The 25,025-nt window shown below is 37.7% G+C and overlaps 3 protein-coding genes and 1 long non-coding RNA gene across 4 annotated transcripts; 3 read left to right on the top strand and 1 right to left on the bottom strand.

Moving 5' to 3' along the window:
- Window positions 1-685: 685 nt before the first annotated feature.
- LOC122315975 lies at window positions 686-1,116 on the bottom strand. The gene is made up of 2 exons (XR_006244210.1): window positions 973-1,116; window positions 686-848 (listed from the first exon to the last, which is right to left on the bottom strand). It is a non-coding gene; the product is annotated as an uncharacterized LOC122315975 (long non-coding RNA).
- On the top strand, window positions 1,081-9,475 carry LOC122315974 (LRR receptor-like serine/threonine-protein kinase HSL2). The gene is made up of 3 exons (XM_043132356.1): window positions 1,081-3,672; window positions 8,595-8,765; window positions 8,984-9,475. The coding sequence occupies exons 1-3, from the start codon at window positions 1,260-1,262 to the stop codon at window positions 9,358-9,360; spliced, it is 2,961 nt and encodes a 986-aa protein (XP_042988290.1). The 5' UTR covers window positions 1,081-1,259; the 3' UTR covers window positions 9,361-9,475.
- A 2,668-nt stretch (window positions 9,476-12,143) lies between these two features.
- Window positions 12,144-14,724, top strand: LOC122315991 (tubulin alpha-1 chain-like). Its single transcript, XM_043132380.1, has 4 exons — window positions 12,144-12,388; window positions 13,058-13,292; window positions 13,378-13,748; window positions 13,839-14,724. The coding sequence occupies exons 1-4, from the start codon at window positions 12,296-12,298 to the stop codon at window positions 14,493-14,495; spliced, it is 1,356 nt and encodes a 451-aa protein (XP_042988314.1). The 5' UTR covers window positions 12,144-12,295; the 3' UTR covers window positions 14,496-14,724.
- Window positions 14,725-22,243: 7,519 nt separating this feature from the next.
- On the top strand, window positions 22,244-23,735 carry LOC122314979. Its single transcript, XM_043130645.1, has one exon. It carries the CDS (start codon window positions 22,459-22,461, stop codon window positions 23,503-23,505), a length of 1,047 nt encoding a protein of 348 aa, XP_042986579.1. The 5' UTR covers window positions 22,244-22,458; the 3' UTR covers window positions 23,506-23,735.
- The last annotated feature ends 1,290 nt before the right edge of the window (window positions 23,736-25,025 follow it).

Here is a 25,025-nt window from a genome sequence, read left to right as displayed (position 1 = left end):
AAAAGTGTGACCTTTTGAATTAATTTCACAAAACTATATTTTCAACTCTCACTTAGAACATCCTTCGTGCATGTACAAACAATTTTCAATCAAGAAATTAATGCACATGCCCATCTGTCTGCGTCTTAAATGCGCTTGAGATTCTTACTAAAATTTCCTGTGAAATCTTCTTTTAACAGCTACCACTACTTCTTCAAGGAAAATCTTATCAAGTAAATTGCCAAACATGCCCTTCTAATTGGGAAAAATATCAAAATGGAAAACACCCATTGACCCGTTTGACTTCAGTCCATCCTCGTCTGACACTTGTGGAAAAGCAATTCGAGAAAGAAAGTGCATGATTCTTCTTTGGTTGAAATTTGAGTTATTCTGAAATGAAAATTAGAAATTCTATTTATCATTTTTTTAATCGTTCTTTCAATATTTTTTTTTTGTGATATTAAAAAACTTTAATCTATAAATAAAATATAACAACTAATTTATAATTACTAAATATCGTATCATTTTATGAGGTGACATTGCTTAAAATGAAATTAATTCTTATTGACGTGGCTGAAAATATTAGAGTATGAGTATGAATATGTGTTGTTAGAATGGTAGTTAGAGATATAAATCGTAAAAATTTTATCATATGAATTTAAATTTGTCTATTTTTTTTTTTTAAATGCGCGGAATTTGTCTAAGATTGTTCAAATAATTTCACTTACGAAAAATAATATTTCTCATAGTTTTTAACCACAGAATCCAACCTACCATGCCTATGCTTTTTGCTTTGCACTCTCCTGAGACAATCCATTGCAATCCTCTCCAGTTTCGCACCTACTTCTCTGTATTTTTGTCACTTTGTCCTAAGAAAAAGAAGAAGGTCAAAAACGGGTCACGCTTCACTTACCTAATCAGCAATTTATAATTTTATATCCCTGCTTACCAATAATTACTAATTTGTTATCACTCTAATCAGTAATTACTCACCTCCTCAATGGCAAATCCAGTGTTAAGTGCACGTGCACACGGTATCCCAAAAAGAGCAAGTTGTTAAGCACTGGCCTTGCAAATACGCAGCAGCTGTTTCCATGTGAGCGACCCCGGCCCCTTGAAACTCTCATCCCTCTTAAATCCTCTCCCGCTCTTCGCCTCGTTCTTTTCACCCCGTCTCCTTGCATTTATAAACCCAGAATTTTCTCCAACATGTTCAGTTACATTTAGCGAAGCTTTCGTTTTTTTTTTTTTTTTTTTCCTCTCCTTTTTAGTATTCTAAGATGATGCGTCCAAGACCCAAAACACTTCTGTTGCTGTTTCTCTTGTTTTTGCACGGTTTGTCTATGGTGGTTGCTCTTGGAGGAGACTACGAGATTTTGATTCGGGTGAAGAATGACCAACTGGACGACCCCAATGACAGCCTCAAAGATTGGGTTTCGAACAGTGATCGCAATCCATGTAAGTGGACTGGCGTTACTTGCGACTCTTGGAATCGATCGGTTATTTCCATTGATCTATCCGGGTTGGGCATCTCCGGCGGGTTCCCGTTTGATTTCTGCCGGATTAGAACCCTCCAGAACCTCTCTCTCTCAGATAATAACTTCAATGGTAGTCTTCTATCCGAGCACATATCCGTCTGCTCACGCCTTTACTTGCTTAACCTCTGCAATAATTACTTCGTCGGTGAGCTTCCGGAGCTGTCTTCGTTCACTGTATTAGAGGTCCTCGACCTCTCCTACAACAACTTTACTGGGAATATTCCCGCGAGCTTTGGCGGGTTACAGTCGCTGAAAGTGCTCACTCTTACTATGAACTTGCTTACCGGTTCGATCCCTCCCTTCTTAGGTAATCTGAGCGAGTTGACCCGGTTAGAGCTCGCTAGCAACCCATTCAAGCCCGATGCTTTACCTCCAGAGATTGGAAACCTGACCAAGCTCGAGAATTTATATCTGCTGGGATCGAACCTCATCGGACACATACCAGAGTCAATTGGAAAACTCTTCTCGCTCAAGAACCTAGACTTATCCAGCAACTCTCTTTCAGGCGAGATTCCTACCGGTATTGGCGGATTGAAAAGCGTAGAACAAATCGAACTCTATGAGAACCAGTTGTCCGGCGGGTTGCCCGAGAGCATAGCAAACTTGAGCGCCTTGCTCAGACTAGATGTCTCTGAAAACAAACTCAGTGGAAAGTTACCGGACAAGATCGCAGCAATGCCTCTAAATTCTCTGAACCTCAACGATAACTTTTTCGAAGGCGAAGTTCCAGAAGTTTTAGCTTCGAATCCAAATCTGCAACAGTTAAAGCTCTTCAACAACTCATTTTCCGGTAAGCTACCCGATAACCTAGGCAATTATTCCGATTTGGAGGATTTTGATGTTTCTACAAACAATTTCATCGGTCAGTTGCCCAAGTACCTCTGCTTTCGAAAGAAGCTTCGGAATCTAATCGCATTCAAAAATCGGTTCTCTGGTAGCTTACCAGAATCGTACGGTGAGTGCAATTCTCTTACTTATGTGAGGATTGCGAATAACGAGCTATCCGGCAAAGTACCGGACGGTTTCTGGAGTCTTCCGCTTGAGTTTCTTGAAATGCATAATAATAGACTCGAAGGTTCTGTTTTGGGTTCGATATCCCGTGCTCGTAGGCTCACTCAGATCTTCATCTTCGACAATAAGTTTGAGGGCAAAATCCCGGCGGAGATTTGCGAGATGCAAGAACTCATCGCGATCGATGTGAGCAAAAACCGATTTTCCGGCGATGTTCCGACTTGTATAACTGGATTGAAGAAACTACAGAAGCTTAGAATGCAAGAGAACCAGTTCTCCGGGGAGATCCCGGGCTCAGTTGGCTCGTGGTCCGACATGGTCGAGTTGAACCTATCGAGAAACCGTTTCTCCGGAAAAATTCCTGCGGCACTCGGGAATTTACCGATGTTGATGTATCTAGACCTCGCCTGCAACTCGCTTTGCGGAGAAATTCCGGTGGAGCTGACAAAGCTAAAGCTGACCGAATTTAACGTCTCAGACAACAAATTGCAAGGAGAAATACCTATTGGGTTCAATAACGAGTTGTACCTCGATAGTCTACTGGGCAATCCGGATCTCTGTAGCTCTAATCTGAAGCCCTTGCCACCATGTTCGAAACCTAGACGCGCTGCTTCGTATTTTGCAGTTATTTTGACTATCTGCGCTTTGCTCCTCGTCGGGTTTCTGTTATGGTTCTTCAAAGCCAAATATCAAGCATTGGGTGGCAAATCCAACCGCCGATGGAAGATAATCTCCTTTCAACGGACCGTGTTAAGTGAGGAAGACGTAATTCCATGTCTAAAAGAAGAAAACGTGATCGGAATGGGTGGTTCTGGTCGGGTCTACAAGGTGAAGCTCAAGCCGGGTATTACTGTGGCGGTTAAGAGACTCTGGGCAGGTACCGCCCTAAACCCGGAGTCAGAAGCGGTATTCAGATCGGAGATCGAGACGTTGGGTCGGATCCGTCATGGCAATATTTTGAAGCTGCTGTTTGGTTGCAGCGGTGAGTCGTTTAGGATATTGGTGTACGAGTACATGGAGAATGGGAGCTTGGGCGACGTGCTGCACGGAGAGAAGGGCGGTACTTTGTTGGATTGGCCTCGTCGGTACTCGATAGCTGTGGGTGCGGCTCAGGGGTTGGCGTATCTTCACCATGACTGCGTGCCGGCTTAACAACACCAGACAAGGAAAGGCTTGAAGAATTCTATTCATTTCACAACATGTATTATAGTGTAATAGGTCTACTTATTTATAGACTTGAGTACAGAGGAATAGAAGAGAATATTAGAGAATCAATGCAGTTACACTAGCTGCCAAAGGAAGTAACAGAATGGAAAATCACGATGGTATTCCTGAAGCTTCTGCTGAGGTGTGATCTTCCAAGTCAGTGTCCAGCACATTTGCTGAGTCACATTGCTTGAGTGGTTTGCTTGGGTTGACATGCCCCCTCGAGTCTACTGGGGGTTCACGCACAGTGAGACTCGCTCGTAGTGTTGTAAATCTGTCTGCCACTAGGGGTTTTGTAAAGATATCAGCCAGTTGATCCTTGCTACTGCAGAAGGAGACCTGAAGTGTTTTTGCAGCAACTCTATCCCTTACAAAGTGGAAGTCTATGTCCATGTGTTTAGTACGGGAATGATATACGGGATTGGCAGTGAGATACATCGCCCCGAGGTTGTCGCACCATAACACTGGAGCTTTAGATAATGGGAAACCGAGTTCCTTGATCAGAGTTTGTAACCAAATTATCTCAGCAGTAGTGTTTGCTAGGGACTTGTATTCGGCCTCAGTACTGGATCTAGCCACTGTATGTTGTTTGCGAGAGCTCCATGAAATGAGGTGATGTCCTAAATAGATGCAAAAACCCCCTGTTGAACGTCGATCGTCTGGGCAACCAGCCCAGTCGGCATCTGAGTAGGCATGAAGGGACAGATTGGAGCAATAGGAGAAGAAGATACCGTGGCTGATGGTGTGTTTTAGGTATCTCAAGATACGCTTGACGGCTGTCCAGTGACTGAGTTTGGGATCGTGCATGAATTGGCAGACTTTATTTACTGAAAAAGAGATGTCTGGTCTGGTCAGGGAGAGGTACTGCAAACTGCCAACCACACTCCGAAACAAGGTGACATTGTCAAAGGTCGGGGAATCGAATTTGGACAGTTTGGTGGAGGCAGACATTGGAGAGGAGATCGGATTAGCAGCCAACATGTTGGCTCGAGCTAAAATGTCCGCGATGTATTTTCTCTGTGACAGTAAAATTCCATCGGGCATGTATGTCAATTCTAACCCCAAAAAATATGAAAGCTTGCCGAGATCAGTGACAGGGAAGGCGTGACTGAGTTCAGAAATCAGAGTGTCAACCGCAGCCGGTGATGAGGACGTAATAACCATATCGTCAACGTAGACTAAAACGAAAATGCAGAGGTTATTCTTATGAAGAACAAAGAGGGATGGATCACCTTGAGATGCCGAGAAGCCATAGCTGAGAAGCCAGGAGCGTAATTTTGCAAACCATGCACGAGGGGACTGCTTGAGTCCGTAAAGGGCTTTGTTGAGCTTACAGACGAAGTCAGGTTGGTTGGAGTCGATGAATCCAGGTGGTTGTTGCATAAAGACTGCTTCCGAGAGTTCGCCGTGCAAGAAGGCGTTTTGAATATCGATCTGCCGCAGTGACCAACGGTGAGAGATAGCGACGGAAAGAACAAGTCTGATGGTGGATGGCTTGACCACAGGGCTGAACGTTTCGGTGTAGTCAATTTCGGGTTGTTGGTGGAACCCCTTTGCAACGAGTCGAGCTTTTCGCCTTTCGATGGAGCCGTCTGCCCGTAGCTTGGTCTTGAAGACCCATCTGCAGCCCACTACATTAGAAGCACAAGAAGGTGGAACTAGAGTCCACGTGTTAGTGTGAACCAATGCATCAAACTCACGGGACATGGCTTGACGCCATTCAAGAAATTTCGAAGCTGTGGTGAAGGAGGAGGGTTCATCCGGAATTGTTGCAGTGGAGAGAAGACAGCGGCGAGGGGGGAACGGTACGGTGCCATCAGTAAATTGCCGAGGTCTAGAGGAATTAGTTTGGGAACGTGTGATGATCTGAGACCGAGGAGGAAGTAACGGGGATTGAGTTTGGTCTGGTGGAATGGAGGGCTGGTCGTGAGGTAAGGATGAAGAAGATGAAGTTTCTGGATTAGTGACATCAGAGGGAAGGGTGATGAGCTGAGAGGAAGAAGGGTCACGTGGAGTGGGTTGTGAGGTAGGAAGATTAGTTGGGGTAGGTGAGGGACGTGGGCCAAGTATGGAATTTGGTTGAATGGGTGTATCAGTTGGCTGAGTGGGGTTTGATACTGGACCAGGGCCGAGTAAGGATGGGGAAAGTATGGGCAAGGGTACGGTAGGTGAGCTGGGTGGAGGGGCCATGTTTGTTTGTTTGGAGTAAGGAAAAATATCTTCAGCAAAGGTTACATCTCGGGAAATATATAATCTATGATTTTTTGAATCAAGACATTTATATCCCTTATGGGAAGGGCTGTAACCAAGGAAGATACAAGGAGTGGATCGATAGTTTAGTTTGTGACGATTGTAGGGCCTAAGATTGGGCCAGCAAAGGCAACCAAAAATTTTTAAAAAAGAGTAGTCGGGAGATTTGTGATGGATCATGTAGTGTGGAGATTTATGATGAAGGACTGGTGTGGGAAGTAGATTTATGAGGTATGTGGCAGTTTGAAAAGCATCATCCCAAAAAGAAAGGGGGAGTGATGCTTGAGAGAGAAGAGTGAGTCCGGTTTCCACTATGTGGCGGTGTTTACGTTCAACAAGTCCGTTCTGTTGGTGAGTATGGGGACAAGAAAATCGGTGAGAAATTCCAAGTGTTTTGCACAAGGAAGTTAAGGGATGAAATTCCCCACCAGCATCTGTTTGAATGGTTATGATTTTAGAATTAAAGAATCTTTCGGCAAAGTTGATGAATGATTGAAATTGTTGTAATACATCTGATTTGAGCTTAATGGGAAATAACCAAGTGTAGCGTGTAAAATGATCCACAATTGACAAATAATACCGAAACCCATTTCTTGATAATAAAGGGGCTGGACCCCATACATCAGCCCAAATAAGTTGCAATGGTTTAGTGGTCCGAGTGGTACTAGGATAAAATGGTAATTGATGTGATTTTGCTAATGGGCAGTCAAAACAACTAAAAGCAGAGTCATTCGGAAAATAAGGTAAATGGTTGGCGTGAACAATGCGAGAGACCAGATCAATGGAGGGATGGCCCAATCGCCGATGCCAATGGCTGAGAGAGACGCGTTCACCGATGTAAGTGGAGGGGCTGGAGGAGGGTAGTGGTGGTGGGAACTGGTAGAGTCCATCACGAAGAGGGCCACTGATGAGGAGCGTTCCCGTCGCTTTGTCCTTAACCAAAAAATAGGTGGAATGAAATTCAAAGAAACATGAGTTGTCAGTGCAAAACTGAGAAACAGAAACAAGATTCTTTGTTATGGATGGTACATGAAGCAGTTTAGACAGAGTGAAAGAGGACGAATGAGTTTTGAAAGAAGATTCACCAATGTTACTAATGGGCAAACCAGTACCGTTCCCGACGCGAATCTGTTCTGCTCCTCCGTATGGTTCCGATGATATGTTGAGATGAGAGAGATCATTTGTAATGTGATGCGTGGCTCCGGAATCTGGATACCAGGAAGAATCTGTCATGAGCGAAGGTGAGGTGTAGTTGGCTGAGAAGGAGCGAGGTGGTTCATACTGGTAGGCATGATCAAAACGGAAGTAGCACTGAAGAGCAATGTGTCCTGGTTTGTTATAGACTTGACAAGTGGGTCTGTTTGACTGGGAAGGCTGTGGGTTGGAATGATTGGAAGGTGACGAACGCCCTCTGGTTTGAGAAAATCTATTTCGTCCTCTATGAAAACGTTGACCACGGTTGGGTGGTCTGCCTCTATTATCACGAGAAATTCCAGAGGTGAAGTTGACGGAAGGTTCAGTGAGGTGATTTCGGGAAGTATGGGAGAGACGGTTTTCATGGATGAGGAGGAGATGATAGAGCTCAGTCACGGTGATTGGGTCAGTACGAGTTGTTATGGATGTGATGAAGCCTTCATAGGTGGGTCCAAGACCATTCAACAGGTAAGTCACAAGTTCTTTTTCTGAGAGGGGAGTACCAGTGGTAGAGATAGTATCGGAAAGCATCCGAACTTTATTGAAATACTCTGATATTGGTTGGTCACCACGAGAAAGGTTGGTCACCCAAGCAAACCACTCAAGCAATGTGACTCAGCAAATGTGCTGGACACTGACTTGGAAGATCACACCTCAGCAGAAGCTTCAGGAATACCATCGTGATTTTCCATTCTGTTACTTCCTTTGGCTTGAGAGTAGGAACTGAACATGGATTCGAGAGTTTTCCAGAGATCTTTGGAAGTGGTGGATTTGATAACATGACCAATGATAGACTCCGAAAGGGAAGAAAAGAGTATACTAAGGATGAGTTGGTCGGTTTTCCGCCAAGATTGATAGGCTGGATTTGGTTTTGGTATGGGATCAGTAGAAGAGGAGACAAAGGCAGGAGGGATAGGTTGAGTACCATCGATGTATGAATAGAGGTCTTGACCTCTGAGGTAAGTTGAAATCTGGACACGCCATAGGAGATAGTTATCTGAGTTAAGTTTGATGGTCACTATGTGGGAAAAGGAAGGGGAAATAGAGGCTGAGGGACTAAGGGAAGAGTGGAGAGGAGGTGAGTTTTCTGTAGTCATGGTGAAGGTGGAGGATCAAGAGACTGCTAGTCAGCAGCTCTGATACCATAACAACACCAGACAAGGAAAGGCTTGAAGAATTCTATTCATTTCACAACATGTATTATAGTGTAATAGGTCTACGTATTTATAGACTTGAGTACAGAGGAATAGAAGAGAATATTAGAGAATCAATGCAGTTACACTAGCTGCCAAAGGAAGTAACAGAATGGAAAATCACGATGGTATTCCTGAAGCTTCTGCTGAGGTGTGATCTTCCAAGTCAGTGTCCAGCACATTTGCTGAGTCACATTGCTTGAGTGGTTTGCTTGGGTTGACACGGCTATCGTGCACCGAGACGTGAAGAGCAACAACATATTGTTGGACGACAAGTGGAAGCCGCGCTTGGCGGATTTTGGGATGGCCAAGACTTTGCAGCGGGAGTTGGGGCAGGAGGAGCATCCAGGTTCCATGTCTCGTGTCGCTGGGTCATATGGCTACATTGCGCCAGGTTAGTTGTTTACTTTGGATTTATTAGACCAGAAATTAGTACCTCGAAGAGACCTATAGTGTTATATATGATCATATATTGATAAATTTTTTTAAATAATATTATAAATTTATTTTATATCTCTTTCTCTTGAAATACTCGTTCTATCTACTTTGAAGGCATGTCGTCGTGTTGGGGTTCATACCTTTCTAATTTGTGCTTTATTGAACTAAATACAGAGTATGCTTATACTATGAAAGTGACAGAAAAAAGTGATGTTTATAGCTATGGTGTGGTGCTTTTGGAACTAATAACCGGTAAGAGGCCAAATGACTCATCCTTCGGCGATGATAAGGACATAGTGAAGTGGGTTTTAGAGCTAGCTCTATCATCTTCTGATGGAGGAAGCGGCGAAGCCATCTCCGACGGTTGCAGTGGAGTCCTGGACCAGCTTATAGACACGAGGATGGACTCATGCTCGTGCGATTATGAAGAGATTAAGAAGGTTTTGAAGGTGGCTCTCCTCTGTATCTCAGAACTTCCCAACAAAAGACCCTCCATGCGAAAGGTTGTTGAATTGCTGAAAGTGAAGAATACACCTGCTGGTCCTAATTGATTATGGCATTGGAATGGCAGTGGGGTGTTTGAAACACACTACATTTGTGGCCCTCAAACTTGTGTCGCCCATCTGCATGGTGGATTAATGTATGAGAGATTATGTTTTTTTTCAATCATACTTGCTTGCTTTTGGGGGAAATTCTAAATGATTGGCTATTTAAATAAATAGAGAAATCATTTAGTCAAAAAAAAAATTATATAAAAATGAATTTATAAAATAACTTGATCTATCATTTAAATATTATTAGATATAATAAATTTAAGAAGACACAAATTATGTGTTTTAAATGCTAGGGATTTTGTTTCCTTTGTGGAAAAGAAATTGTGACGTTCTGTTAACGAAATGAAACTTTGTTCACATAAATTTTAAGAGAGAGAAAGAGAGACAAACTTACGTTTAAGAAAGGTAATTAGCAGCAAACGACAATGAATTTGTTTGAATAGAAAAAATATTTTATTTTATTTTATCATTTTAAATTTTTTTTAAATTTATAAATAAAATATAATAAATAATTTAATTTTTTTAAATTTTTAAATAAAAATAATATTTTAATTTTTTAATTGTATCTAAAACTACCTAACCTTTATCTCACTACCTAAACCTCGCCTAAATGTATCTTACAAGATCTACCTTTCATTCATCAGGCAATGATTTTGCGCATTATGGATAGTTCTTCAAAACAAAATCATTGCGAGGTCGCACTCTTGAGTCTAGATTTATTTGTTTTCTTTTTCTCTTTAGCTTTTCATTACATTATGATTGCTTAGCTTTAAAGTTAAGGGTGAATCTAAAGGAAGCACCGACACTGTCAGTTTGAAGCTCCATCGCTGAGAGGACGCTGTAACGTTCGAAGAGCTTCTTGATAGAAACTTTTAGCATTAATTGTAAAATTAATATTTGAGTTTTTAAGTTATTATTAAAAGGAGATTTTTTATTATTAATTTTTGTAAAATTAATAATTGGACTTCAAAAAATTCCTAACTTGGTATCTCTATTTATCTTTTATTACAAAATTAAGAAGAAATTATCTATGCCATTAGTATACTACGTGTGAGTCTTTAATTGGTTGAGATTGCTTACCATTAATTGTAGGTCTTGATCTAAAAAGGGCGTATTTTTTAAGTGATTGATTTTACGAAAATAAGTTTACAATAGATGTGACTTAACACCATATATTTAGAATGTAAAATTTCTTGTCATAAAATATGTCTGATATATCATTAATGAAAAATACGTCAGTTTATAAATTTGATTTTATAAAATCTATATGCAGATCTAGTCCCTTTTTTTGCAATTAATTTATTTATTTTTAGATTAAAACCACGATACAAGTGTGACCGTTTTACACGCCCTTTACACATACAAGCAAAAATATTTTTGGTAATAAAAAACAAATGTATTTTTTTTTTCTAGTCTATAAAGTTCGTGCAGGTTTATCAATTTTATAAGATTAAGGCACCTAAAAGGTACGTGTTTCATCTTTAAGAAGAGAATGTCTATATGTTCAATTGATGTACAGTGGAAGGGGTATTCTCATCCCAGCCTGAGCAAGACTTTGAAGCCCTTTTCAGTTTGAATCGCTCCTCTCCTATAGGTTAGGGGCCATCAACAAAATCCAGCCCACCAGCTGTATTGGGAGAAAGGGGATATGCCGTGCGGAAAATTAATTGGGAGGATAGATAAGATGTACTGACCTTGATACTCACCTATGATACGTAGCATTAAAAATCCTACAATGGCAAGTAAACAGAGAACATGGACAACTCTCCATTCTCAAATGATGGAGATGAGAAGTGATCGCACTGATCGCCTATTGTCAAGATGCTACACTATGAGTCACGTTGTATTAATGGCGCCACCTTAGACGTTACGCTGCATTAAAGGCCATGACTTGGGCAACTGTGGGCATGACGCGTACCCCTGACTCATGGTACAAGAAGTTCCCTAACACTTCTTATAAAAGTCGGGCTTCAATTACGAAAAACTCTTTCTGAATTCTCTAGTTCTCTAAGAAGAAAAAGTACTGACTTTAACCTTGCTCACAATAAGACAATAAGAAAGGGGTGCGGGGGTGGGCTAGACATACCCAATCTTGCACCCTGCACCTTGAGTTGGGCTTAAACCGAACCTAACACCCCCCCTTCTCTTAAATTTTTAAATTTAAGAAATAAACAAATATGTACACAAACTCAAAAAAGAAATAGAGCTTATATCAACTCTAGAGGTTTTTTATTCACGGAGGTGATATGAACTGAAATGAACTTTGACCATTCTCTTACACTAGTAGTCATTAACATTATTTAGAGTTTCAATTATTAGAATTTTGATTTTGAAATACAAAAATAAGAGAATCATTCATGGTTTAAACGTTTTCACTTTTCAATAATTGAGAATTTCTAGATATAACTCAATTATATTGATAAATAAATGAGATATTTTGATTTTTTATTAATATTTAGTTTCAAACAATTTCTAAAAAGTTTATTAATCTATTATTAGAACTTTTTAAGGGCTGTACTCTAAATAGTAAATATGGTGGGGTAAACCGAAAGATGATGTGATTAATGGGTTTTTCTCAAATCAAAATCATGCCGTTGGTCATCTGCTTTTCAGATTTCACTTTTTCATCCAACGGTGTGTTAGTTGCCACGTATGGTTGCAATTCAAATGACAACGAAATAGCCGCGTCGCTCGTGGTCCCTCCCGTTTCTCTCCCTCCCCCTCCCCCTCTCTCTCTATCTCCTCTCTCACGGTGTCTATATAAAGCCCACACGAGAAATCAGATGCAAACAGCGCACTCAAATTGCAAACCGCAAGCAGAGGTTTCGCGTTAGAGAGGCGTCTTGATAAACGCACTTCTTTCGTTCTCTCTCTCTCTGGTCCTCATCTCCTTCTTCATCTGCCCTTCGCATTTTTCCATTTCTCAACGAAAATGAGAGAATGCATCTCGGTCCACATCGGTCAGGCCGGTATTCAGGTCGGAAATGCTTGCTGGGAACTCTACTGTCTCGAGCACGGCATTCAGGTATCCCTATCCTCCTCCTTACGTTTATCCGTTTCTTCTTTGTTCGTTCTCGTGGCCGATTTATACTGTTTTTCTCCTTGTCGCCGTTTGTTTGAGATTTGAGTGGATCTGCGGATCTGGCGTATAATGATGTACATTGACTAAAATCTGCCAGATCGGGGTTGTTTTCTTGTGCTCATGTGACATTTTGTTGGATCTCTGACTCATGTTGAGTTTGATGCGTAATGTGATGTAACAAGGTATGATATAAGCTCGACTAGGGTCAGTTGCTCAGATTTGTTACAAATTTCTTTGACATTTTGCAAGATGTAAGCTTTCTAAGCTGCACCGTTTCTTATATTGACGAACACTTCACGGTGTAATTTTTCACGAGATTGGTTTTACCTCCTCGGCAAGTGAATCTCCAGAATATGTAGATCTGACCCTATATTCCTATTATGCAATTAGTAATTATATGTAATTGAAGTGCACGTGCTCTTGTCCCCATTTTTTTTGGCTTCAACTTATAGGTGTTGCAAATAATTTCCTGTAGATCTAGAACCTAACGATTAAGTTACTTCATTTTGATCTGATTTCTAATTATAAAATCCGATTCGCGTTCATCCCGAGTTATTATGGTTTGTATTCGGTCTTACATGACATTTATGTTTAATTTTGGTCTTTTTACAGCCTGATGGCCAGATGCCAAGCGATAAGACTGTTGGGGGTGGTGATGATGCTTTTAACACCTTCTTCAGTGAAACTGGTGCTGGGAAGCATGTCCCCCGTGCAGTTTTTGTAGATCTAGAACCTACAGTTATTGATGAGGTCAGGACAGGGACGTACCGACAACTCTTTCACCCTGAACAACTCATTAGCGGCAAGGAAGATGCAGCTAACAATTTTGCTCGTGGCCACTATACCAGTAAAGATCTCTCATTTTATCTTTCCCTTTTTGCACATGCCACCCTGTTTTTTTTTCAACTGCTTATGCGCCACATTTGATTCAGTTGGGAAAGAGATCGTTGATCTGTGCTTGGATCGTATCCGAAAGCTTGCTGACAACTGCACTGGTCTACAAGGGTTCCTGGTTTTCAATGCTGTGGGTGGGGGCACTGGTTCTGGTCTTGGCTCCCTTCTCCTCGAACGACTTTCAGTTGACTATGGCAAGAAGTCTAAGCTTGGGTTCACTGTATATCCCTCACCACAGGTTTCTACCTCCGTTGTTGAGCCCTACAATAGTGTCCTCTCTACCCACTCCCTTTTGGAGCACACTGATGTTGCTGTGCTGCTCGATAATGAGGCGATCTATGATATCTGCAGGCGTTCCCTTGACATTGAGCGCCCCACATATACAAATCTTAACCGATTGGTGTCTCAGGTATTGCCCATCTCTCTCTTAAAATCCAGAACCTGTTCTATTTCATCATGGAAATGTCTGCTTTAACATCGGATTTGCTGTTTGTTTCAGGTGATTTCATCGCTAACTGCCTCTCTGAGGTTCGATGGTGCCTTGAATGTAGATGTGACTGAGTTCCAGACTAACCTGGTTCCATATCCCAGGATTCACTTCATGCTTTCGTCTTATGCTCCTGTGATCTCAGCTGAGAAGGCCTACCATGAGCAGCTATCGGTTGCAGAGATCACCAACAGTGCGTTTGAGCCTTCATCCATGATGGCCAAGTGCGACCCCCGCCATGGCAAGTATATGGCCTGCTGTCTGATGTACAGAGGAGATGTGGTGCCCAAGGACGTCAATGCAGCTGTGGCCACCATCAAGACCAAGCGTACCATCCAATTTGTTGACTGGTGTCCAACTGGATTTAAGTGTGGCATTAATTACCAACCCCCAACCGTTGTTCCTGGTGGTGATCTTGCCAAGGTTCAGAGGGCAGTGTGCATGATCTCAAACTCCACCAGTGTTGCTGAAGTGTTCTCCCGCATTGACCACAAGTTTGACCTTATGTATGCAAAGAGGGCATTCGTTCACTGGTATGTTGGTGAGGGCATGGAGGAAGGTGAATTCTCGGAGGCCCGTGAAGACCTTGCTGCCCTTGAGAAAGATTATGAGGAGGTTGGTGCTGAGGCTGGTGAGGATGAGGAAGGCGACGAGGGGGATGAGTATTAAGAAACGAATGCTGCTTTTAAATAACATGGCTTGTGTACTTAATATTGCTTTAGTTCCGTGGCGCTGACTTGTGCCCTTTTCTTTCCAAACTGTTGACTTGCTCTAGTCGTTGCTGTGGATTCTAGTTGCTGGTTCACCTAGAGTGAAGCAGCTATCTTTGTTGCTTATGTGGTATACTCTGTTCCTGTGTCGAACTTTTCAATGATATGACTATGGCCTATTATATTTATAACGAGTCTCTATTCTATATTCCTTGATTAGTTCTCTGGTATTTGTGGAATCTCTGGGAGGCAGTGTGAATTCTCTATTCCTTGAGATTGTAAAAACTAAAATTTGTAGGGGAGTAGGATGATTGAGTTCTGCCAAACTAAATAGGCTTAAGGATAAATCGGGCATCAAAATATGTAGTTGATAATTGGTGTAGATTCCATGTACTCGTTCGGTTCTGTTGCTGTCCTTGATCTCTTCCTCTTTAATTGGTGTAAATTGTAATATATATTCTTTTTGTGAATAAAAGTTTAGAACTTATACAAACTATGCTAACGTTGTATTTTGTACATCTTTGGACCAAACTTTCAGTAACTCAGGTTTTCGATCTTGAATCTGCATATACAGAAAAAGCACATAGAGTCGGGGCCTTGATGGAGGTTAGAGAATTTCTGATGCTTAAATCAGTGTCCTCTTAGTATTTTGAGCGAGCGAGTAAAGAGTTTAAAGAGACTTCTTCGTACCTGGAGGTTGCCTTTTATACTTGGTTCCTGGGGTCAATTGTCCATGTCCTATGTTAGGGGCATATGTCACCTCAGTTGTCCTCTTAGTAGAGCTCTTTAAAGGAGCGTAACTTTCTATCCATTCTGCTCTGTTATGGGTTTAATTCATCATACTCAACGTAACTTGTTGTCAAATGATCAATAGCTCCTCGCATTTCTTGTCTGCCCAATAGTACAAGTTTTTTTAGGCTAGGCATCGTAGGGGGAGACTGAGATGAAGTGTCCTTTCTTTCCTGTATGGCCATAAGTTGACTTTTGCTTTGTGGCGGAGGGCCTTAATGGGCCAATGGGCTGTACAACTAGCTTAGGCTTTCTGTCTTTGGGCTCGCCTTTTGGGCCTTCAGCCTAATGGGAAAAATCCCTTTATGGACTATACTTAAACTCAATACTATACTAGTATGTGTTAATTATTATAAAATAATATATTTATATTATAATATAAATAGACTAATAGTTTGGTATATATAAATCTCATATTATTACTAACATAAATAATTTGTAAAATTGAAAAAAGGGGACAGGACCCGACCGAAACCGCAAAAATTAGAAGTTTCTATTTTGGTAGTGAATCGGTTCGGTTTTAATTATTAAAATTTCAAAACCAGTATATACCGATTTGATTCTAAAAAATATAAAAAATTAGACTAAACTAGATTGGTTACACTCCTAGTTGAAGGGGGACTTGAGTGCGGTCATTGCCATCACCAAAGATAGTGTAGAGCAAAAATTTGAAAATCTGACTCTATTCCAATTTTGCACTAATTCAAATAAAACAAAATTGGAGTGGAATTTTTTTTTTTAATTTTTCAATTGTTGTCAAAGGTGTTGCCGAACTGATTCCAACTCCAACTTCGACTTTATGTTGATTTTAAATTCAATTCCAATATTGTACATATGCTAAATATATATTTATCTATATATTGATCATATATACTAGTATAGTTATATAGTAACTAGAACTTATATCGTTAAATTTAATAATATATTAATATGAGCTAATTATTGTAAAATAATATACATATACTATAATATAAATAGATTAATTAAGTTAGAAGTAAGTTAGACACTAGTATAATAACATGCAATACTAATGCGTAATAACATATAATTAGACACTATAATATAAGTCTAGTATATAAATAAATTAGATATTAGTACAGAAATAACTTATAAGTCATTATAATATTTTAATAACAGTCAATACTAAATTATTAAAATATATTAACATGTAATTAGATATTAGAAATAAATTATAAATATGTTAGACACTAGCAACTGATATGGCATACAAGGAAGTAGCTGATATTTAAACTTGTGATTTGTTTACTATGTTGTTGGGCTCCTATTATCTTTACTGCTAATATTTTTTATAATTAGATATTTATTATAAATACTTATGTGCAATGGCCATTCAGAGGGGCATCTTGTTGATTTTGTTCAAAGAGTTTTGGTTATATTTTTAGTAAACTTAAAATTTGAAAACTCACTCAAAAAAAAAATATATTTAAAAATAAGCTAAATATGAAACTAAAAAAAAATCTAAAAAAATCCGAAATCCAACTCCAACTTCAGTCAGAGTTAGATTGGAACCTACATAACTTAAAATCGGAATCAAATTTTGAAAATTTCGACTCTGTTAAATTTAGAAGATTTTGACTCCAATTGCATTGGTGGGATTACCAATATTTTCAGATACATACTTTGTAATGCGGATTTGTAGTTTAATCTTTGGAGGGTCACGACGATGCTTTCTTGAGCTAATTTTTTAAACCGATAATAATAGACTTATTATTTTATACCGTTTATTTACTACTTTATAGTATATTTAAAATTTTTATGGTCGAGATTTTATCGTTGGAATCATTTTCTACATATATTATTTTTTTATCTTAATGAGTAAGTAAGTATTTTTTATTAATATTTTAAATTTTATTTTTTTTTAAAATTTAAGAGTATTTTAAAATACATGTATAAAAACATGATTTTTTATTTTTTAGGCACTTGTTGGGATCTAAGTCGGTGGTTGCAGGCCAATCTTTTTGACGGGTTGAGAACACTCTTTAATAGTCAGAGGATACAAATTATATATATTTTAACTTTTATTTTTACTATATCGAAACTGTTACAATTTAACCCCTGTCTACCGTGCGTGGCTGTGAGTCGTTCCGAAAGGATTGAGGCTCGGACCCGCTCAAGTTTCACCAAAACTTGGTCACGTGTCACATAATTTGCTCTTTTAAGATCTAAAATGATCAGATTTTTCTCACATGCTTTAGATTTTTAAACAGTAAATTGAGATAAGATAAAAATTAAAAATTAAATAAAATAAAATTAAAATAATAAGAGTGTAAAATACACCAAGCTTAAAATGGTTTTTAATGCCTAATCCATTAAATGATCATCATTAGAAGATAAAAAAAAGAGAAAGAAATATGATAGAGAATGGATAAGGAAAGACAATGTGTCTAGGTGTCAACAGAAAAAGAGGAGAGAATATAAATGAGAGGTGAGGTGACCTAAACAAAGAAAGCAAGAGATAAAAGGCACAAACATATATGCCTTCCAAAACTTTTGGCCAGACTTCTCTAAAAAAGCTTATTCAACTTCAAGACAAGGATTCAAACGATGAGATCTCAACTAGAAGAATGGACTTTCGGAATCTATTGTATAGTGAGGATGAGAGACTATAAGAGACTGTAAAATAAACTTATTATAATAGATTCTTCCCTCCCCAAACTCCCATGAACGTAAGCCTAGTGCTAAACTACGTAAATCTATCTGTCTTCCTCTATTTATTTTCTTGCATTTATTTACTGATCACCGTTATGGATGTACAAACGGGTATCGTATAGCCACATCGAACCACTACTGGAGGCCCACACAACACTGATCCAGCCCATAACAACCTCAGCGAGGTCAGGAATGGATCATTCTTCTCTCTGAATTTCTATGTCGTTTTTAGATATTAACAAGAATATTATTTTTGTTTTGTAACTTGAAAGCTTTTTAAATTTCAAATTTTCAACTTTTTTATCTAGTCATTATCTAATCATTATAACTTTTTTAAACTTTTAAATAAAACACAAAAAATAATTCAATTTTTTCTTTTTTTAAAACAAAACTAATATTTTAACAATACTTTAACTTTGTGATATTTTTATTTATTTATTTTTTCTCATTTTTCAAAACTGCATAAAACATCTAAACTCAAATCATTTTCAAAAGAGGCATCATTCATGCTTTAAAGTTCCACACCATATATCTATCTAACTTAATACCCAAGGTTAAAGACGGGGAATAATTCAGAGAAAAACAACATTTAAATTATATTTAAAAAAAAAAAACTTCATGATATTTATTCAAATAATCTTAAAATTAAACCTACCACAAAAAAGGGTACCCTTATGAATTGTGCCAAAGAACTAGAAAATTTATAGTTTGTTGTGTCATCTCTTTAATTACTTGTTTAATTTATAAAAAAGAGGGAAGATATAAGTTATGAAAAAAATTCTACTTATGATTTTTATACCACACATCAATATGTGATTTATCATTTTACTTTTCCATTTAAACAGATATCAATAGCATTTGTCCTTGTGTGAATTGGACTAGTTATTTTATCTTTAGGAGGAAATTATAATTTCTAGTCAGTAATTTATATGCTTTTTACACTTTGCATTCCAGATCTTCAAAATTGACACACTACATCTTCCAATTTTATATATTAAACAAATCTTATAAAATAAGTGAAAATAGTTTTGATGACACAATCTTGATGATTGAATAATGGGAGGTACATGTTACAACATTAATAATTGAGTAATGCTATATACAATCATTTTTACATATTATTTGCATACTTCACTGATATGATTGCTGCGTCAATTTTGTTTTAATATGTAGCCAATCACATCAGTAGAATGCGTAAACATTACACATAATTTTTTTTTAATAATTTTGGGTTAAAGTGTAAAATGTTTAGTTGGCATTGGCAAATACATTTGTCCAGTTCTACTTGGAAACCTATTTAATAATAGATTATGTGGAGTTTGATTTACTTAATGCTGACCATTTCTTAATTTTTTGGCATCTGTAATGGCCTAATAGTTACCCCTATATTGTTATTAACTAATGACCTACAAACTATATAATCTTAGCAGCCTATTATGGGTGGAATCAAAGGAAATGAATTCAGTAGGGTGACAAAGACCAAAGATAGGACACCAAAATTAAAATTGGCAATAACTTCTATTCCCTACCAAATATGTAATGCATCATGACCATAAGTCATGCCATATGGCATACTCTAAAATGCCTTCTTTTTTAATAGTCCAAAAAATCTAGAAGCTTTAGGACTTTTGAATCCAGATATGAAAAGTTTAGTACCGGGTCCTACTAAACCAACAAAAAATACAAAGGCCTAAAGCCCGGGTTGTGTAGGAAGACAAATGGGCATTAAAATTTTGCAGAACTTTCATTTATGTCATTTTCAGAGAAATGGTAGAAAAAGTGTGTCACCACCTTCCACGAAGACCATGTGTGATTAGGTTGAGGTCGACCCATGGTATGAAAGTGGTTGAGTTTGTTTTTTTGAATTATGAGAGCAAGCAGTGGTTGTTGTAATTGTAAATAGGGGATCCAAGGAAAAATCAACTGGGCATTTGATTGGTTAATATTAGGATTTTTTTTTAAAGAAATATTTAAGATTTTATAAAAATAAATTTATAAATTAATGAAGATAATAAAATTATTTTAAATAAAATTTATTAATTTATTTTTATAAAACGTGACACTGTTTTTATTTTTATTTTTTATATTAACGCTTTTTATTTTTATTTTTATATATGTTAAAGCCTAAGTCTGCATCAGTGTCGCTGCATTTATGGTGAAAGTAGGCAATTTGATCTTTTTATTTCTCTCTTGGTTGCACACTGACTCAGTATTCAGACGAAACATAAATTTGGAAGTAATTGTAAGGCATGCAGCATGACAGCATCCAATTCCCAAGACTCTTATATCATTGATCCCAACCCATTTATTAATCTGGTGTGATCTGAGTGTGCTTCTGTTTCCTCTTTGTTTTTTGTTTTTTTTTTGGGTATTGTATTGAATTAATTGATGTTAGGTTAAACGATGACCAAGAATAAATGATAGTTAAAAAGATAAAAATAATATTTCTTTTGATTAATTTAATTGGATCGATGTGTTTTTTTTTTTATTTTTATTTAATGATTTGGATTATCTTAAAATAAAAATTAGAGGTGTAACCGGTCTGGTTCAATCTGAGGAAGATGATTTTGATTGGACCTAAAATTTTGATCTACCCTTTTCTAGACCAGACTGACTATCTTTATAGATCGGATTGGATTGTTAGCTATCAGTTTGATTGGTTCAATTCGGTCTATATGAGCTAAGAACATTTTTTTCCTTTTTTTTTGGTAGATAAATTAATAGAAAAATTATTTAAATTAATAGAATTAAAACTAAGTGAACTCTTTAATGTAGATTATGTAACTAACTCATTAAAAAATAATTAATTACAATTATACTTATGATATTAATAGTTACTAACTTAATACTTAAATAATATGTTATTGTATTACGATATTTAATGCATAATGACTTATATTAAAATTTTAAAATTTTATATATGGTTAATGAAAAACTATGATTGACCATAGATATTTCATACTTACTTGTGAGGTATCTTATAAAAAATATACATAATTACTTTAATTAGGTGTAAATACTAGACTATGTATCTTTGCATATAATATTATGAATTTATGATTTATTATAATTCATATCAAATATTAGGTAATTGATATCATATTAATTATTATAAATTTAACATTTTATATTATCAATAGTGATATGATAGATAAAAATTACATAATTCACTTGTACAATACAATTACTATATAAAATAATATATGTAATTAATAAAAATATTTAAAAACATATAATTATAATTAGGTCGGTTTGGTCTGGTCTGGGATAAAAAACCCACCCTAGGATTGCATCGATTTTTGAAATTGTTTTATCTATTATGACCGAAACCTACTAAACCCCATATCGGTCTGGTCGGATTTTTCAGTCTGAATCTAAAATTTTACACTCCCAATAAAATTTTAATTTATTAGTAAACAATAAATAGGATAAATTAAGATTTAAAAGTATTTTTTTAAAACTCATTAAGGGTTTGCTATAAGTTTTTTTTTTTTTTTCCAACGAGTTAAAATTAATTTTACAAATTTTGCCATATAAAGCAACCAATTAATATTTTATTTGTAAAAGAACCAATTACAGATTGTTTATAACATTTTCGAGGAACAAATGGTGATGTAATCTAATTTTTCTTTATTTGATTTTTTGTGACTAATGACACAAATGAATTATAGGTTAGACTATAAATATCTTGCCATCCATTATTATCAGAGGATTTATCTCCTTAAAAGTTTAAGCTGTGCTATTAGTTGCATTCTCTTCCTTCATTAATTTTTTTTTTATCATATTCCAATTTTTTTATCATTAAAAAAATAAAAGGAAAAAGAAGCATAAGATTATATGAATTTTAGGATTAATCATATAAAAAATACAGGAATTTCAACAATTAAAAAAGAAAATATTACACTCTAATCTCATAAAGTAAGAGTTGATTTCTTAAACATTAATTTAATAATCCTATTTTTTGATACAAGAGAAATAAAAATATCCAAAATTAAAAAGTTAAAAAAATATTTATATTTTATTTTATGAATAATGCCAAAATTTTATTTTACACACCTAAAAATCTGTATAAATCACTTTCATTTTTTCTTTGAATTTTTATTTTCAATTTGGGCATGCTCCAATCACACAAGTCACACGCTTCAAGGAATCCGTCGTCGGACCCATCCGTCCACAGGTCGTTTCCCGTATCCGTGTTAAAGAGTCAAAGGACTCTATCTTTCCATAGGGATCTATATGTATTTAAACCACAAGCGAAAGTATGGAAAGTGTAACACACTTAAGAATTCATAGCGGTCCGACGATTTCTTCGCAACAACCAGAACTTCAGGAACTGTCTATCTGATTCATCTTCTTCTTCTTCCTCTTCCCCCTTCAAACCCGGTCTGAATCTTAACCACCTCAGACATTTTCCATTGTTATTCTTTCAGTTCGAACTTAAAACTTCTGATCAGCCTCTCCCCATGGCTACCACAACACTAACTCGATTGCAGAAACCGAACCCCACAAGCACCATGATGATGAACAAGCCCCCCAAGTCCAAGCTAGCCTGCTTTTCTTTTGCTGCCTACGCCAAGAGCCTCATGGAACACCTCAAGTCGTCTAACATCCCCGTCTTTGAAGGTCTCTCTGACTCCGAGTTCACTTCTGTCGAGTCAATCTTCGGTTTCTCCTTTCCCCCGGACCTCCGCTCCATTCTCCAAGAAGGACTCCCCGTCGCCCCCGGCTTCCCAAACTGGCGTTCCTCCTCTCCCCAGCAGCTTCGTATCCTCCTCGACCTCCCTTCATTGGGAATCCTTAAAAGAGTTTCTCAGAGAAGCTTCTGGTGCGAGTCTTGGGGGGTCGATCGGCCTGACGACACTGACGAAGCCCTGGCTTTGGCCAAGGAGTTCTTGGACGAAGCTCCGGCTCTCGTTCCCATATACCGACATTTCTATCTTCCTTCGAAGCCCAACATGGCCGGAAATCCGGTGTTTTACGTTAATGGTGGAGATGTTCGTGTGTTTAGCTTCGATATTGCCCGGCTCTTCCAAGAAGCTGAATTCTTGAACATTTCGACGAGGTCAGGGATCAAGGCTCCGGCGTGGGCTGCAAATAAGGCGAGAAGAATTGAGTTCTGGACGGACGTGGCGGCGAGTGGCGGCACGCGGTGGTGGAGGAGTGGGGATTTGGGGGGGTGTTTGGAGGAGGTCTCATGGAGGTTGAGGGATGGAGGGTGGAAGGAAGACGAGGTTAGGGAGATGATGATGATGGACGGTGGTGATGATAGGAAGAGTGTGGGTATGGTGAGGGGTAAAATGGGTATGGTGTCTCACATGAGGATGTTGTCTACGGTCTTACTAGATGCGGGATGGAGCAAGGAAGATGTGGTGTACTCGCTTGGTCTACAAGATGATGATCATGAGAAGAATGACCTTCTAGAGGGAAAAGCCCTTTGGGAAATTCAAGCTCTTCAACATCAAAACAGTTGTTCTAAGTTGGAAGAAGACCATCAAAATCAGAGTTTGTAGCAGCTAATGCTGTTGCACTCTTTTAAGGTGTGATTACCTTTTGGGCCCCCCTCCTTTTCCAGGTTGCCAAACAATTCTTGGTTCTGTGATTTCTGAGTCATTGACACAAAAAATTATTTTTTGATCCCCAATATTTATCATATACATACATGTATTGACATTAAATTTTTATTGTAAATACTTCTTTTTAAGCTGAAATAAGACGGATATTAGTATATTTGTTTATGCAATTTTTTGTTTTCTCTATTCAAAGTTGGGTAGACATGAATTAATTCTTTCGATGCAAGTTCCCTGTCTTGAATTTTGATAGGCATTAATTATTGGGTTGACCCAGAATGGACGGCCATGATTATACTTAGAATGAGAGGTAACAATCGGTATAGCTGTAAGTATATAATATATTATGTTTTTAATTAATCCAGTATGCTAAGCCTGTTTACTAATAATCATAGAGGTGGTGTGTTTTTACCATTCTAGGCTCCTAGGAAACTTTATTGCTACAATATTTGAGGTTGTCGTCTTGTTTTGTTTTGATTTGATTTATAGCCCTTACAACAACCATATGGATAAAAGACCAACCTCCGATCCGCTGCAAGCACAAAGAATTATTTCTTCTTATTTTAGAGAAAAGAGACAAGATCATTTACTTACTCTGCAAGCAACAGAATCTATGAACATGAGGTGTCTGCATGCATAAAATGATCATGAATCATATCCAACTGGCAGTCTCCAAATCCAAAGGGGTTAAGCTTTTCCAAATTCAACGCGATTGTGCTTGTGTTTACACACAAAGAACACTCGTTAATTTGCAAGACAACTGTTTTTGTAAGCATATGTTGATGTTGGCTTCTTGCTTTCTTAGGAAAGAAGATATTTACAATGTTTACTGAAAGTGTTTTCACATATGATGTTTCCAAGCACTGCATGAAGTGTTGCTTCTCCTGAAAACTATATGGACTTGCTTATGCATATGCTTACCATATTATCACGTCAGTACTTAGGAGCAGAGCCTGAGTAATTATTTGTTTAAGCCAACAATAAAATCTGAAGACTTCGACATATCCTTTTCTCTCACACACGCCACATAATGTAAAATATAGCGGAAAAAATATATATATTGTCTTAACTTTCAAATAAGAGAGATAGACATATGAAGTGGATGATACAATACTTATCGAGTATTTAATACTGTCTAAAAGATCTATATGGGAAGATCTTGACCCCTCATTTATATCCCCACAATGACAAACAAATAGTTGTCTTTGGTTTATAAAATATGAAATATGGATTTGAATCACTGAATAAAAGCCACAGAAATTTCAAAGCAATAAAATTTAGTCATTGTCTGACTCTCATGGTGTGAGTGTCAATTGGGATGATATATGGAGTCTTGTGCTTAGTCTTCAACGAAGACGAACACTAAACAAAGAGGCCAAACAAAAGTTGTAATGAATTTGTCCTTGCCCCCTGCAGAAAGAAGTCGGATAATGAGGTTGGCTTTGGTTTTTTGTCAAAGAATG

This window comes from Carya illinoinensis, chromosome 7, assembly GCF_018687715.1.
Source record: "Carya illinoinensis cultivar Pawnee chromosome 7, C.illinoinensisPawnee_v1, whole genome shotgun sequence".
NCBI lineage: Eukaryota > Viridiplantae > Streptophyta > Magnoliopsida > Fagales > Juglandaceae > Carya > Carya illinoinensis.
Note: the sequence above shows the minus strand (reverse complement) of the source record. Positions and strands in the feature narration are given on the sequence as shown.

Bases quoted from the DNA above. Each gene is read 5' to 3' on its own strand.
- LOC122315974 (XM_043132356.1), top strand. From the start codon at position 1,260: ATGATGCGTCCAAGACCCAAAACACTTCTGTTGCTGTTTCTCTTGTTT. The intron at 3,673-8,594 runs CGGCTTAACAAC...CTTGGGTTGACA, and splicing joins TCTTCACCATGACTGCGTGC to CGGCTATCGTGCACCGAGAC. The intron at 8,766-8,983 runs GTTAGTTGTTTA...AACTAAATACAG, and splicing joins ATATGGCTACATTGCGCCAG to AGTATGCTTATACTATGAAA.
- LOC122315991 (XM_043132380.1), top strand. From the start codon at position 12,296: ATGAGAGAATGCATCTCGGTCCACATCGGTCAGGCCGGTATTCAGGTC. The intron at 12,389-13,057 runs GTATCCCTATCC...GTCTTTTTACAG, and splicing joins GTCTCGAGCACGGCATTCAG to CCTGATGGCCAGATGCCAAG. The intron at 13,293-13,377 runs GTAAAGATCTCT...CATTTGATTCAG, and splicing joins TGCTCGTGGCCACTATACCA to TTGGGAAAGAGATCGTTGAT.
- LOC122314979 (XM_043130645.1), top strand. From the start codon at position 22,459: ATGGCTACCACAACACTAACTCGATTGCAGAAACCGAACCCCACAAGC.